Below are 15,126 nucleotides of genomic sequence, written 5' to 3'. Positions count from 1 at the left end.
TAAATGGTACAGGTAGCTATATTTCTGATAGTCTGAGAAGTCAGTGGTTGGTGGTGGTTGCCTTAGGGACATTTAAAATAAGACCTAAAGAATGAGAGAGGATTAGGTGGGTGAACAGTGGCTGGTAGGGTGGGCTAGGATGATTGAATGTGGGAAATACATAAATGCATAGACCCTGCGATAGGAGGTACTATAAACAGTACAAGGAATGGACTGAGGGTGTGTGTGGCTACAGAGAAGAGGTCCATTGAGAGAATAATCCAAACAGATCACCAAGGTTTGGACTATGTGGGGTTTTCAGCCATGGTCCAGTGAGCCACTCTCTCCCAAGGGAAACAGGTGAATAGAGAGAGATTTACACCAGACAATGGCAACAGCTGAACATTTTAATTCTCTAGGGTGCTATATCTCAGAAGAGCATAGGACAAGAATTCTTGTTCCAACCAGAGTCTGGGTCTCACTTTGACGGAAAGTACCCAACAGCTATGAGAAGAAAGAAAGTACACAGGTGACACACTAACTTAGCTATTTGACTCTGAGCAAGTCATGTCCCCCTTCTGAACCCCACCTCCTCCTCTAGCCCCAAGAATTTAAGCCCAATTCTTCATAAGAATTTGTTGAATCTTTGGAGATAAGTAGACTCACTTTCCAGCCATGAACTTTGTCTAGAGTGGAGCTATTATTTTTTCCCCTTTAAAAGGTCTCTTGAAATACAAGAACATCATTTAAAAGTGAGATCTTGCTGTAGATGGATATGTTCCAGTATTAGGTGAGAAGGAGAATAAAACCACATTCATTTAAAATCTGACAGAGGATCAGGGAGAATAAAACCCTCTTGGTCTAATGACAGGACTAAATTGGGTTCTGTTTCAAGTTGCCATTGAGTTTCTGAGTTCTTTAGAAGGAAGATAAAAACAACCTCAAAAAGAATAGTCAGTTACCACCCCATTTAGTCCTTACAACTAGGCTGTATTACTCCACAAGGATAGTATAAATAGTTTTATCCTATGTTCTGTGAGGGGCCTCTAGATCAGTGGTTCTCAACCTTGGCTGCACATTAAAATCTCAACGTGGGCTTTTTAAAATCCTGATTTCTGGGCCTCATTCTGGAGGCAGCCAAGGTTGAGAACCACTGAAATAGATGAACCTGGTGTTCGATGAATAGAGAAGAAAGCAAGAGACATGGATGACAACCCAAGATTCCACGTGGGAATGGAAGGAGTGAAATAAGACAAGCCCAACATCTTATCTGTCCCCACATGTTAGTAGTGCTGAGTCATCACCCTATATGGTTTGGCAAAGTGGAGAGAGCATTGGCTTGCAGAATAAAGGGTCCTGGGTTCAATTCCAGTCAAGGGCACATGCCTGGGTTGCAGGCCCGATCCCCAGTAGAGGGCATGCAGGAGGCAGCCAATCAATGATTCTCATCACTGATGTTTCTATCTCTCTCTCCCTCTCCCTTCCTTTCTGAAATCAATAAAAATATATTTTTAAAAAATGAGTCAGAGACCTTCCTGTCCTTGAGGAGCCCACAATCTAATTAGAAAAGAGGATCAGAGTGATTATTTCCATCCAAAATGACTAGAACCATGACAGAGATAAGCACAGGATAGCACCAAGGGAGGGTACCTCACACAGACAGGAAAAGGTAAGCAGAAAGACTCTCCTAGAGTACATGCCCTTGACCAGAATCGAACCTGGGACCCTTCAGTCTGCAGGCCGATGCTATATCTACTGAGCCAAACCGTTAGGGCTGTTCGTTTTTGTTTTTTTGTCCTCCACTCAGAATCAAGCCAGCCCCTTCAACAGCAAAGCTGATGGCTTTAAACCTAGCCCCACCCTGTTAGGACTGGATGAAAAAAGCCCCAGGCAAGAATGGCCCAACTTTCACTATTCATACCCAAAGTTCAGCAAAAAATTTTTTAGAAACAAATGCTTCTCAATTTGTAGTTTGCCTTTGTTTGATTTCCAGAGCCCTGAAAAAGATTTTTTTAAGTTTGTCGGGGGAGAGACAAAGAGAGAGAAGCATAAATGTGAGGGAGACACATTGATTAGTTGCCTCCCGCAGGCACCCCCACCGACTGGAATCGAGCCCAGAACCCTTCAGTCCATGGGCCCAAGCGCTCTACCCACTGATCCAAACTGGTTAGGGCAGTTTGTTAAATTTTATACTTACTAGTATTTTGGGAGAAGAGAATTTGCCAGTCTTTTCACTTTGCAGTAATTGGAAAGCCTTGTTTTGGCCATCTGGCATCTCGTCTGTTTTCATTTATTTAGTTTTTCCTTATATTTCTCTCTCAATTTTATTTTTGAAATCTTCCCTCCTGAGAGCTTTTAATCTGCTTTTATCAAGAGTAGAAATTAACTGCACCACTAACATCTTAGGTCATCACTTCCTAATTATCCTGGGAATTCCCTTCACCAAATACTGATTTAGATTGCCTATGTCCTGAAACTGAAGACTTGCTCTTTTTTTGGTTTATTCCCTTATGTGGGTATTAAACATAGTTCTCTTTCAGAGAGAACGATGATGGCAATCCTCAACATGCCTGCTTTTGTAGTCACACTGCTCTGATCTGTGCTTCCCTCAAAGTGTTGTTTGGCTGAGTGGAATTTTGTTGTTGTTTTGGGAGGTGGACAACGCAATTTGAAATAAATAGCCTACTTGCTAGGGAAAATAGAGTGAGAAGAGAGATGAAAAGACCTAAAAGTTGAGTCCTTTTTTGTCAGTGATTTAAAAATTAGAATTGCACTCTTTTGAATAGGACAAATTACTGACTCTGGCTTCACTGTGGTTTCAGGACCAAAGCGAAGAGTACCCAAGAAAATGCATCACATTCCTAGTAGAGAAACATGAGGATTATAAAGCTGATGTAAAAGTTAACAACTGTCTATCCTACCAACACATCAGAAACAGATCTTTGTCTAAAACGGAGGTTCAATGTGCCAAGACTAGAACTCTAACAAAACTTGGATTAATTCTAACTCACAACCCTTGTCAAAAGCACTCTCCAGATTTGCTAATCTCAAATCCAATAAAAATAAAAGACTCTCACAGCTATGAAGACCATGGTAGAACCGCGCGTTCTGGAAACGATGGGCCTGGTTGTATCTTGGATTCTTGAACAAGAGGGGGTAAGTGAGGCAGTGCCTTTGGCAACTGATTTTATCCACTCCAGAATTGCCGACTTACTGTTTTGAAGCAGGATATGGATGAATTGACAGTCTCTTTATAACCAGGACACAATTGGAACCTGCCATCTCTCTGCAGCCAGCTCCTGTCACCTGAGAAAACTTTCTAGTTTTTGATCACTTTTTGAAAATTCTACAGGCTACCAGCACCTTTGAAATAGAGAAAGAAAAAGTAGTTTATTTACCGAGCAAAACTTCAATTGGATGAAACATCTGGGTAGCTACACATTTGTTTTTGCTTCTACTATGAAGATGGAAGCTGTACACAGTACTGAGGCTCATTATGTTCTCCAATAGACTACACTGCACCATGCGGCTGCCTACGTCCTGTATGAAGACTGTCTTCTGCAGTCAAAGTTATCTGATCAATGCCAGGGATAAATTACCTTTTCAAGAGGTTTGTCAAGAGCTGAAAGTATGATATTAAATTCATAATCACACTAAAGTTCATTAGATTTCAGGAAATCTAAAATGCTTTTCTGAAGGATGAACAAATTTTGTTGTTGATGATAGAGTGTGTGTTTGCCTATGTTTACATTAAGGCAAAGAACTTTCTCAGAACTATTTAAAAGGAAGATTTATTTTGGCCTGGCTCACTTGGAAAATAACTTGGGTCTACATAAATGAAGTAAATTATTCCCTTTAAGACAATAGTCAGTATGTACAACCCTGAAGTCTTAGCCAACCTACAAAGTCAAGTGGGCCCAAAGCTCTCAAATATTTATAAAGTACTGAGCCAAGCAACAAATGGACAATGAAGGGGCCAACGCCTGCCTGGCTTCCATATTTAAGTCAACTTTCTCCCTCTTATTTAATCTCCTAATACCTTGTACCTTTCCTTCATAATACTTTCCATGATTGTAATTTTACATTTTTATTGTCTTTTTGATCTGTCCACTTGACTACAATTCCATTTTTCATTCAAACACTAACCTAGATGTAGCTGTGAAGGTATATTGTAGATATGATTTAAATCCACAATCAGTTGAATTTATGAGAGAAATTATCCCCCTGAATTCTACTATCTGAACATCATCATCTTCAATAGATGATTCCCCCAGATCTGACTTTCTGTAAAGACTTAATTCTGAGAACCTAGGATGCATTTCAGAGCAACTTTCTCCAGGCCAAACAGGAAAAGCATACGTTTTCGCTACCAGGAAACCTAGCAGATGCCTGAAAAAGGGATAGTCCCTGAAAACGATCAAGTTTATTTAATGTTTCTGGGAGGTGAGGTCAACTACTCTCAGTTTACAGTGAATTTTGCAAGCCAGTACATGGTGTTCTGAAATTATTAAAAATAACTCAGAGAGAAAAAAACACACAGAAATAAAATAAAATTTGGAAAACCTCCAGTGGAAGCACAGAAAAATATTGTGGGAAACTAAACAAAAATAATGGCATTTTAGTTGATTACTTGTAGACTAGCTGTTATGTAAATTAAAGGTCCTCTTGTTGTAAAGGTATCAAGCAAAACTTAACATTGAAAAGATGCAGACACAAATAATCTACTTTTAAATCTTAGTTATTGTATAATCTCTTCCCCTGTAGATAAATAATGACCTAAGAAACATTATTTATCATATCAATAACAAATGTTTGCAAAATTTTAAATGTTCTGTGTTGCCTTAGTTAAATTCAGTTCTTCAAAAACAGTCCAGTTTTTTTTGATACCGATGAAAGAAACAATCTATAGGATATATAACCCTAATGTTTTTTGGTCTTTCCTACCAGAAAAACTACATTTTTTCTGGCCTTAAAATAAGTTTATTACTTGTTTTCTTATGGTCAAAAAAAAAAATTCCACAAAATATCAGCCTAAACAGAAAACCCATTTCTCTCCTGATATTGCCTGGAGCAATAACAAAGGAGAAAGAGAGAGAGAGAGAGAGAGAGAGAGAGAGAGAGAGAGAGAGGTATTATGTTGCTGCTTTTCCTAGAAGAATTTTTTCATTCCTCTCTAGTTACACTGTTTTAATTCTCTAAATAGTAATGAAATTGAGAAAGTAATTCTGTTGGACACATAACGTAACCCCAAGCGATAGTTCATAATGATATTAAATTGCAATCTAACAAGCAATTAAAGAGTAAAGAATACTATGGTCAAGACACAAAATAGTTATTGTAATAAAAAATTTAAACTTACTACTGTGGCATATTACCTTTACTCTTTTTGTTCTTTATGTACTCATATTGGGTTGGAATAAATATCAAAATATCTTTGCAAATATGGTTTTAATGAAAAGTCAAGGATTATAATTATACTCTTGCCAAGTGGGGACTCATGGTTTACTTTTATGTCTTGCATTCCATAAGAAAAGACAAACTATAAATGAGGTTATTTGAAACTCTCCACTCTTATTAACAGCTTCTTTCTAAAGTATGTAAATATTTCTTTTTTTATTAATATTAGGATAATTTTTCATAACTTTTCTTAAATCTTACCTCAAATGTTTTGGAACATAAGACAGAAAGGACTGAAATGACTTTAACAAACCATTGAATAATAAGCAGTGGTTATCAACCTCCATATCATCACTGTACCAAGGGCCCAGCATTTAACCCTGGCCCTTCCATCTAGGACAGGGCTGGGCAAACTACTGCCCATTAACCAAATGTAGCCTAGAGTCTAATTGTGTCCAGCTTTCCAGCTAACATGGTTTTTTTACATTTTTAAGGAGTAAACAACTCATAAAAGAATATGCATCAGAGACAGCATGTGCAAAGCCAACAATATTAATCATGTGTCCTTTCACAGAATTTTGCCAATCCCTGACCTAGGAGGTCACCAGATAGCCAGGAAAATGAGATTTGCCTATGTCCAAATAATTGGTGAGAAACCTAAGATTATATAATGAAGTGCTAAAGTCTATATAGTGGACTGAAGGTAAGGTTTCAGAGAAAAGAGGCACTAATCATTGTGACCCCAAGTATTAGGGCAAGTCCCTGCAGGGGATTGCCTCTGGAACTTTCCTGTGGTAACCGTGCAGATTCTGATCCAGCAGGTCTCGGACAGGCTCAGGGTTCTGTCTTTCTAACAAGCTACCAGATGATACCAGGTCGCCTTCCCTGGCTACAGTTTGAATGGCAAGGACTCAGAGGACAGGGAAGGTCTGGAAATGTAAGGAAGGGATGCCTTTTGATGCACTTAGAAGCCATGGTAACAGGCTTAGGAAAATAGTTCAACAGCAGAATAAAGGTACCTGTGTTTTCCATACATATCTTGCCAATGAGATGACAACTGCCAGGGCCCAGTTTCCCCCAACACTGTACCCAGACTATTGATACTAGACCAAAGCCAAAAGAATTCTTTACCTTCCTATGAAATACACCAATCATTTTTTTCCAATACCCTGAAAGACATGAAAAGCTCTGTTGAAAGGAAAATTTTCTTATGCTAGGAACTGAATTCATATGAGTAGAGTTAGTTTTGTAATATAGATTTTGCAATTAAATTTTCTTTCCTATATATATTTTTACCTTAAAATTGATCTAAAATGTTATTTAAAACTTTAATATGTTTTAAATGCTGTAATTTCATTCCTAAACAATCAAAAGTCAAAAGAACCATCTGTATCTAGGACAATTCACTCATCCCTTTGCATGTATTTGGCTAAGCTAGTTTAAACACTGTTAACAGTTGTAAAAATTCTAAGACTGTATTTTTACTGCAAAATAAGAAATTTGTAATAGTCTCAGGTACAGTGTAGCAGTGTTTTCAGTTATAATTGTGGTGACAGAGTAAATGATATGAATACTGCTAACTTGAAGAATAGTCAAAGACAATCTTTAAAATCAGGCCATCTTCCTGGTATTCATAAAAACAAAAACACACAGATAATGACTGGGTTCCATTCCAGCCAGAAAAAAAAGAAAGTTATTACCCTGAATAAGACAGTTTGGGGCTGCTCAGATTTCCCCCCCAAGGTTTCACTTAAAGCAGTAAAGGAAAAAGACCTTGCAAATTACTTCCATGATATCCACAGCCATTAATCCTGGGTAGATACAGGCCTGATGGGGGTTGGTACCCCAGATGATCAGTGACATTGAATTCAATTAGTGGTACAGTTAAGAAAGCATGGTGTGCAAAAATATGTCACTTTAGAACTGAGTAACCTGCTTTGCTTCCTTCTTTCTATCCATATCCACAGACAGGTCTCCCAACAGCCATTTATTTTAAAAGGGTCCTTTCCTATCTATCATAGAGCTCCCTTTCCCAGCCCTAGTAAATTGCCTGAGGCTTTCTTTTCCTTTAACATTTATAGCCTGGCTTCTTTTCTTAAGCCTTTAACCCAGTGGTTCTCAACCTGTGGGTCGAGACCCTTTTGGGGGTGAAATGACCCTTTTACAGGGGTCGCCTAAGACCATCGGAAAACACATATATAATTACATATTGTTTTTGTGATTAATCACTATGATTTAATTATGTTCAACTTGTAACAATGAAATTGGGGGTCACCGCAGCATGAGGAACTGTATTAAAGAGTCGCGGCATTAGGAAGGTTGAGAACCACTGCTTTAACCTACAGTGTAGGACTTTAGTTCCTGTTTTGAGCTCAATTACTGAATTAAGTGGCTGCAAATTAATGAAAAGTTCGAAAAATAGGTAAGATGAGGAGATGTTGAAGGATCTGAGGTTACTTGAAATGGAGGAAGGGTAATAAGAGGTAAGAAACTCAGGGGTGCGCTGTAGCCAGCTCATACTAGCTCTTCAGAGAGCGTGGGAAGAGATCAACCAAAGAACTTGTATACATATATGCATAATCCGTGGACAGACAATAAGGTGGTGAAGGCCTGGAGAGGGGCAGGGGCAGGCTAGAAGAGGTTAATGGGGGGGAAATGGGGGCATATGCAATACTTTCAATAATAAAGATTTTAAAAAATAAATAAATAAATAAATAACATAAACTTACATATTACAAACAAAAGTAATACAAAGGGGCACAAGGAAATTTGGGGGGGTCATTTGTTCATTATCTTTTTTTAAATATATTTTATTGATTTCTTACAGAGAGGAAGGGAGAGAGAGAGTCAGAAACATCGATGAGAGAGAAACATCTATCAGCTGCCTCCTGCACACTCCCTACTGGGGATGTGCCCACAACCAAGGTACATGCCCTTTCCCGGAATCGAACCTGGGACCCTTCAGTCTGCAGGCTGACGCTCCATCCACTGAGCCAAACCAGTCAGAGCGTTTATTATCTTGATTGTGGTGCTGATTTCAAGCATATTTGGTACTGTACAGTGACTTCTAAAATATTTCAAGTCTTATTTATTCCATTATAAAATTTTATGTAAGATTTAACATAAGTCCATTCTTGGTCATTAAAACCTTCACTGTTCTCATGGTATTTATTCCTATACTAGAGGCTCGATGCACAAAATTCATGCAAGAGTAGGCCTTCCTTCCCCCAGCTGTCAGCACCGGTTTCCCTCTGGCACCTGGGACCCGGGCTCCCCTCCAGGCCCTGGCAGGCACCCGGGACCTGGGCTTTCCTCGCAGCCCTGGCTTCGTCGGGAAGGACGTCCAGTCTAATTAGCATATTACACTATTATTATTATAGATAGAAAGTGGTGGAAATTTAGACTCTATTTCAAAGGATGGAAGCATGGGCTCTACTGGTCACTGACACTTTGGTGACTATAGGTTCCTGGTGGCACAGATGGGAACCTCTTCAACATACTCAATAGCTCAGGTGCGGGAACTGAAAATGCAACTGGCATGACTGACTCAAAGTTTAAGGCCAGCAGGAAACCGCACTGACAGGATGAGAAGGTGAAAAAATTGTGGAAAGTGGTTTAAAAAAAGTTGAAATGTCATCCTGGAGGCAAACACAGTCCACATTTTCTAAAATTTTAGATCTTTATGTAAATAGTGAGCCAAGAAATGTAAAAAAAAAGAAAAGAAAAAGGTGATTTCAGAGGACAGCCAATGCCCACTATAAATTGTTTCAGTTTCAAGTAAATCACTAAAATATTTTAGTTCCCAATTCCATCTTCCAAAGGGATTGTTATATATTGAGCTTTTTAAAATAATATTCCTTTAATTTATTATAAAAACTGCTCAAATCATTTATAATGAAGTGTGATTTTGCCATAGTTTACAATAATCATCCTGTCCTTTAGAATGGCTTTGGCATCGTGCTTTGCAAACAGCATTTAAAATGAAAGCATTTTTTTGCAGCTGGCATTTCTCTGTTCCCAATTGGTGCCTTCCAATAAAAATTGAGAAGCAGACTGTAACCCTTGATCCCAAGCTTTGTTTTAGTTCGGCTTTTGTAAGGAATACAGACTAACTGGCATTATTAGCTCAAGGAAAGAAAACTTACTGTAAAGGGTTTGCATTGAAAGAGAAAAATAAACGACTGGAATGACAGTAGCACCGGGCTTTAGGGACTCTGGGGTAAATGGCTGTTCAGGGTCCAGGTATGTGGAGTCTATAGATGTTCATCCACTTCAATGGCTCTCAGCTTCTTTCTGTTCCAGTATCAGTAGGCTTCCTCATAGCTTCTGGCCCCCCATGGTTTTGCACAAGGCCCTCTAGCAATTTCTTACTTCAGATCTCTAAGAGGAAATAGGGTTGACTCCATTATCTTTTGTGACCGTTGGGTGAAAAGCCAGCCTAAAGACTGGTTTCCAAAGTCAGGTGCCCAGTCCATTCAGTTTTACCTGCTTACGGCCATCGGCAGGCTCACGTAGGCAGTAGGACCTCTTGATGGAGCAGTTCCCTCATCAGAGGGATAAGCATGGTAGATTATTTTAATTACAATTGCCTGGAGGTCAGGACTGAGGAAAACTAGGCCCCGTACTTAGTCAGGTGCATTTTGGGGTATATTTTAGAAACATGGTAACAAGAATACAAAAAAATGCTCTACTCATTTTGTTGCCTTTTAAGATCCTGCCAATTGTATCCTGATTTAGAGCTGAAGCAGGGCGCTGTACACATATTGTGCTACATAACAGCACATTATGATACCTATTATTTTTTTCCTTGAAACAAAGATTCCTCACAATTAGCCATCCATCTAGAAGATAGTATCATTGTAATGTAAGTGACAAGGCAATCACTCCACAAAAAAGCTCCTTAACAACACACTGTCAATGTCTCAATTTTTTGCTTAATAAACATTGTCAAGCTTATGAATAATTTCTGCAAGTAAACAAATAAGAGTTTAACTTTGATTTATTAAAATGTCATTGTATTAAACCTTACAAGTTCATATTATTCAAATGCCTAGAAATGCTAAGTTTTGGCATTTTTAATCATATTGCATTCAAATTTCTACCAGACAACTTTTGGTTATTAAGATTTCATCAAGGAGTTAATTGTACTGTACTTATTCAGGAGTTATAGGCAGGAAGTACCTTTAACTTGAACTACATTAGAACTGTAACAGACTGTGTGAATTAAGTAACTTTCAAGCTATGATAGTTTCCTACCATGTAATGATTACAATAATAGCTAAGGTAAAAACACACGACTGTTCTTTGAACTCAAGTTGTTCCTTTTTACAGTGGTTACTTGGGTACTAGAGAATTTGGACAGTTATGGGAAATTATTCACTGTTATTTTATTTGCAGTATTAATATGCTTTAAAGGATTACCACATGGTTATTACTCCTACAGGCCTTATAAAATTCTTCAAACTCCTTTAACTGTTTTCTAAGTGTGAGTTGGGTATTTTTCAGGGTGAACTAAGTCCTTTAGACAGCTATGATGCCATCTATTTAATAAAGTGTTATAGTGGACATTTAACTTTCTTTTCTGCTTTTGGCATTCTCAGGCTGTTGAGGTAGGAGAAATCCCCAAGAGAAATAACAGTATACCTATTAATTTAGAGAACTGGAGGTTTAAGTCGTTAATTTGAATTTTAAGAGCTGTAACCTCCCAAGCAGTCATACCCAGTTATAAATATACAAAACTAAGTAATGGTTTAAAAATATGTAGATTAAAAACAATCATAGCAAGGGAAATAGTAAAAAGACAAGGACAGAGGAAGAAGAAGAAAATTATTTGGTCACAGTGGTTGGTGTAATTGCTAGAACTGAAACTGAGATTCAGTTCTAGGATTCTTGTTAGCCAAACTGAAGAAGGAAAACAATAAATCCTATATAATAAGCCTAATATGCTAAGTGTCTGGTCATCCACGGCCATTCAACCAATCAGAGTATAATATGCTAATGATATGCTAAGGCCACTCAACCACTCACTATGATGTGCACTGACCACCATGGGGCAGACGCTCTGACTGGTAGGTTAGCTTGCTGCTGGAGTCCAGCTGATCGGGACTGAGCGAGACGGGCAGGACATGCACTGGAGCCCTTCCGGGGTCCCTTCCCAGCTGGGCAACCTCCTGCGTCCCTCCCTGGCCCGATCATGCACCGGTGAGGTCCCTTAGCCTGGCCTGTGTCTTCTCACAATCCGGGACTCCTCGGGGGATGTCGGAGAACCAGTTTTGGCCTTATCCCACAGGCCAGGCGGAGGGACCCCAATGGTGCATGAATTCATGCACCGGGCCTCTAGTTACAAATAAAAAACAGGTATCAGTTCCTCAATGGAAACAAAGATTTTTTTGCCTTACATTAACATTTTAAAATGTTTTATTGATAAATATAACATGCCTACAGAAAAGTATACAAAACAACTCAATGAACTATCACAAAATCTAGAAGAAGACAATGAACAAAGCCAACATATCAGATACTCCCTCTCCCTCTGTCCCCTTCTAATCATTGTCCTCCCTCCCCTCTCCAAAGTAACCATTATAGCAACAATTTTCAAGCTGCAAGAATTTTTTTTAAAGGAAACAATACTTTTTATTTTTTTTATTTTATATTTTATGGATTTTTTTCACAGAGAGGAAGGGAGAGGGATAGAGAGTTAGAAACATCAATGAGTGAGAAACATTGATCAGCTGCCTCCTGCACACCCTCTACTGGGGATGTGCCTGCAACCAAGGTCCATGCCCCTGACCGGAATGGAACCTGGGACCCTTCAGTCTGCAGGCCGACGCTCTATCCAGTGAGACAAACCGGTCAGGGCAAGGATTTTTTTAAACATATATTTCGTATTGGTTTTAGAGAGCAAGGAAGAGGGAGAGAGAGATAAAAACATCAATGATTAGAGAAAATCATTGACTGGCTGCCTCCTGCATGCCCCCCATTGGGAATTGAGCCCACAACCCAGGCATGTGCCCTGACCAGGAACGGAACCGACCTCATAGTTCATAGGTTGACGCTCAACCACTGAACCACACCAGCCAAGCAAGCTGCAAGAATTTTTAAAACATGAAATACCTGACTATTTAGTTGGAGGCACTGATATCTTTTCCCTTAGACTGTCAAATAAAAAAATGACGACAGCCAACACAAAAATAGCCATCCAGTATGAATGAATAGAAATTACATTTTTTATCAGATTGTCAAAAAATATAACATATTTTTTGATGTGCCACAGAATTTTTTTTTAAATATATTTTTATTGATTTTTTACAGAGCGGAAGGGAGAGGGATAAAGAGCTAGAAACATCGATGAGAGAGAAACATCGATCAGCTGCCTCCTGCACACTCCCCACTGGGGATGTGTCCACAACCAAGGTACATGCCCTTGACCGGAATCGAACCTGGGAGCCTTGAGTCCGCAGGCCGACGCTCTATCCACTGAGCCAAACCGGTCAGGGCAGATGTGCCACAGAATTTTAATCATTAGTTTATGTGTGCCATGAGATGAAAAAGGTTAAAAAGGACTGCATTATAGTATTCTATGGAAGGAAGAGGTAAGAGTCTGGTCTCTTTTGCTCAACTTCATATTTCTGAGATTTTTCCACATTGTTGCAGGAGATATAGTTTTTCCTATTCATTAGAATGCAGCATTTTGTTGAGCATATATAGCTCAATACTCTTGAAAGGCCTTTGGTTTGCTTCCAGTTTGGGGTAATTTCAAATTTTACTGCTAAAAGCATTTTTATAAAACGTATCTCGATACACAAATCCATGCATTTCCATTGGTTATATTCCTGGGAGTGGGATTGCTAGATCAAAATTGTTTTCCAAAGTGGTTGTACCACGTTACACTCTCACCAGCAGTATGTGATTGTTCCCATTGGTTGGGTCCTCTGTCTCTGGGTCCCTCATGGGCCGCAATCAAGACTGGGGCTATGGTCTCAGGTCTGATTTACTTCCTTGATACCCCTGTTGTCAGTCTTGTTAATTTTAGAAATTCTGATAGGTATAGAGGAGTATCATATTGTGGTTTAAATTTTCATCTTCCTCATTACAAATGAGGCTGGACAGCTTTCTATAAGTTTGCTGATTATTTAGACCATTTTTTGTTTGTTTGTTTGTTTTGGGTTTTTTTAGAGCTTGCTAAAGTATCTGACCCAGTCTTCTTCTTGGTGGTCAATCATTTTCTTAATGATTTATGTCAGTTTTTCATATATTTTACATATGGTCCCTTAACTTTATCTCTTGTAAATATCTTCTCCCAATCTGCACTTTGTTTTCCATTCTCTTTAATGTTGTTTTTGGATAGGCAGACGATCTCCAGTTATCAATTTCATGTAGTCAAATTTATAATTATTTTCTTTATAGTTGATTTTTTCAATATAAAATTCATTCTCTATCATGAAGACAATTTATATCAACTTCTAGAATGTTAATTATTTTATCTTTTATAATGAAAAATATAATCAATTGGCACTTAATTTGGGAATATGGTTTGAGATAGAGGTAGAGTTTTGAGGTAGAGGTTAACTTTCTTTTTCCATGTGAATATCAAATTGATAGTCAATCAAAAGTCCATTTATGTAAAGGTCCTGTCTAAGCTTCCAATTGTTTCTTTCATGTTTGTCCATCCTTTCACCACTGTTAACACTGTCTTAATTACCTTAACTTTATAAGTCTCGATACTTGGTAGATTTACAACTTCATGATTCTTCATGAGTTTCTCTACTAATATTTTAGACCTTTCGCATTTCCACACATATTGTAAAATAAATTTGTCATATTATGCACAGAATCCTACCGTGATTTTGAATGGCTTTGCCTTGTATCTATAGATCAATCAGAGGACAGACATTGTAACAATATGCAGTCTCCCAACCTAGCCACACATATTAATCCGTTATTTATTTAGGTGTCCAATTTCTTTCAAAAATACTTCATAACTCTCTGTAGGGTTGTTGCAATCTTTGGTTAAATTTATTCCTATTTGATACGCTGTATGCTAAAATAAATTGTATTTCTTTAAAACATCAATGTTGTTTGTTACTTATTAAACTATGGAAACAGTTGATCTTTAACTATTGGCTTTGTACCCGCTACTTTGTTAATCTACGAATTTAATCATTTTTTCCTACATGTTTTTGGATTTTTCTGTGCCGTTATCATCTATGAAAAAAATAGTTTTGTTGCTCCCTCCCTAATCTATACCTATTATTTCTTGAAAATACTAAATCCCACAATAATCTGAGTGAGTAATGCCCTGGTAAGAGTAGTTGCAAATTCAATAAAAAGCTGTCAGTGGATTAAATCTTTTCACCTCACACGTTCTGTCAGTTCCGCCCACACCATTAAGCCTCACACACTCCTTCCCAATCCTGCGGACTGACCCGAGCCCAGCAGGCTCCGGGTCGGACTGCGCAAGCGCGCGCCAGCCGCACGCTAGCCGCCCCGCCCTCGCCGGACGCAGCCAATCAGCGGCTGCCTCTGACTGGCGCGCCACGGTCAAAAATGGCGGCGGCCGTTAGCGCTGGGTGGCTTTTGTAATTCCACGGCTCTACGCTTCCCGTGCAAAATGTGAAAGGCGAAAAGGCTGGCGGAGGGGGTCCTAGGCAATGAGTCGGCGAAGAAAGCTTGGGGACAGCCCTGGCCCGAAGAACACGCCGCGCCAAGCGGCGGTGGCGGCGGCTGAGGAATGCAGCTCGGTGGTCGAGT

At 38.9% G+C, this 15,126-nt stretch overlaps 1 protein-coding gene across 1 annotated transcript in view; it reads left to right on the top strand.

Annotated features, from left to right (window-relative positions):
- The first annotated feature begins 14,914 nt into the window (after positions 1–14,914).
- ETAA1 (Ewing tumor-associated antigen 1) overlaps positions 14,915–15,126 on the top strand; it is a 14,135-nt gene continuing 13,923 nt past the window's right edge. The window contains exon 1 of the mRNA XM_015557848.1: positions 14,915–15,124. Coding sequence (XP_015413334.1) covers positions 15,027–15,124 — 98 coding nt within the window. The 5' untranslated portion in view covers positions 14,915–15,026. The remainder of the gene's footprint in view (positions 15,125–15,126) is intronic.

This window comes from Myotis davidii, unplaced genomic scaffold (genome assembly GCF_000327345.1).
Source record: "Myotis davidii unplaced genomic scaffold, ASM32734v1 scaffold6, whole genome shotgun sequence".
Taxonomy (NCBI): domain Eukaryota; kingdom Metazoa; phylum Chordata; class Mammalia; order Chiroptera; family Vespertilionidae; genus Myotis; species Myotis davidii.
This window is presented reverse-complemented; position numbering and strand designations above follow the sequence as displayed.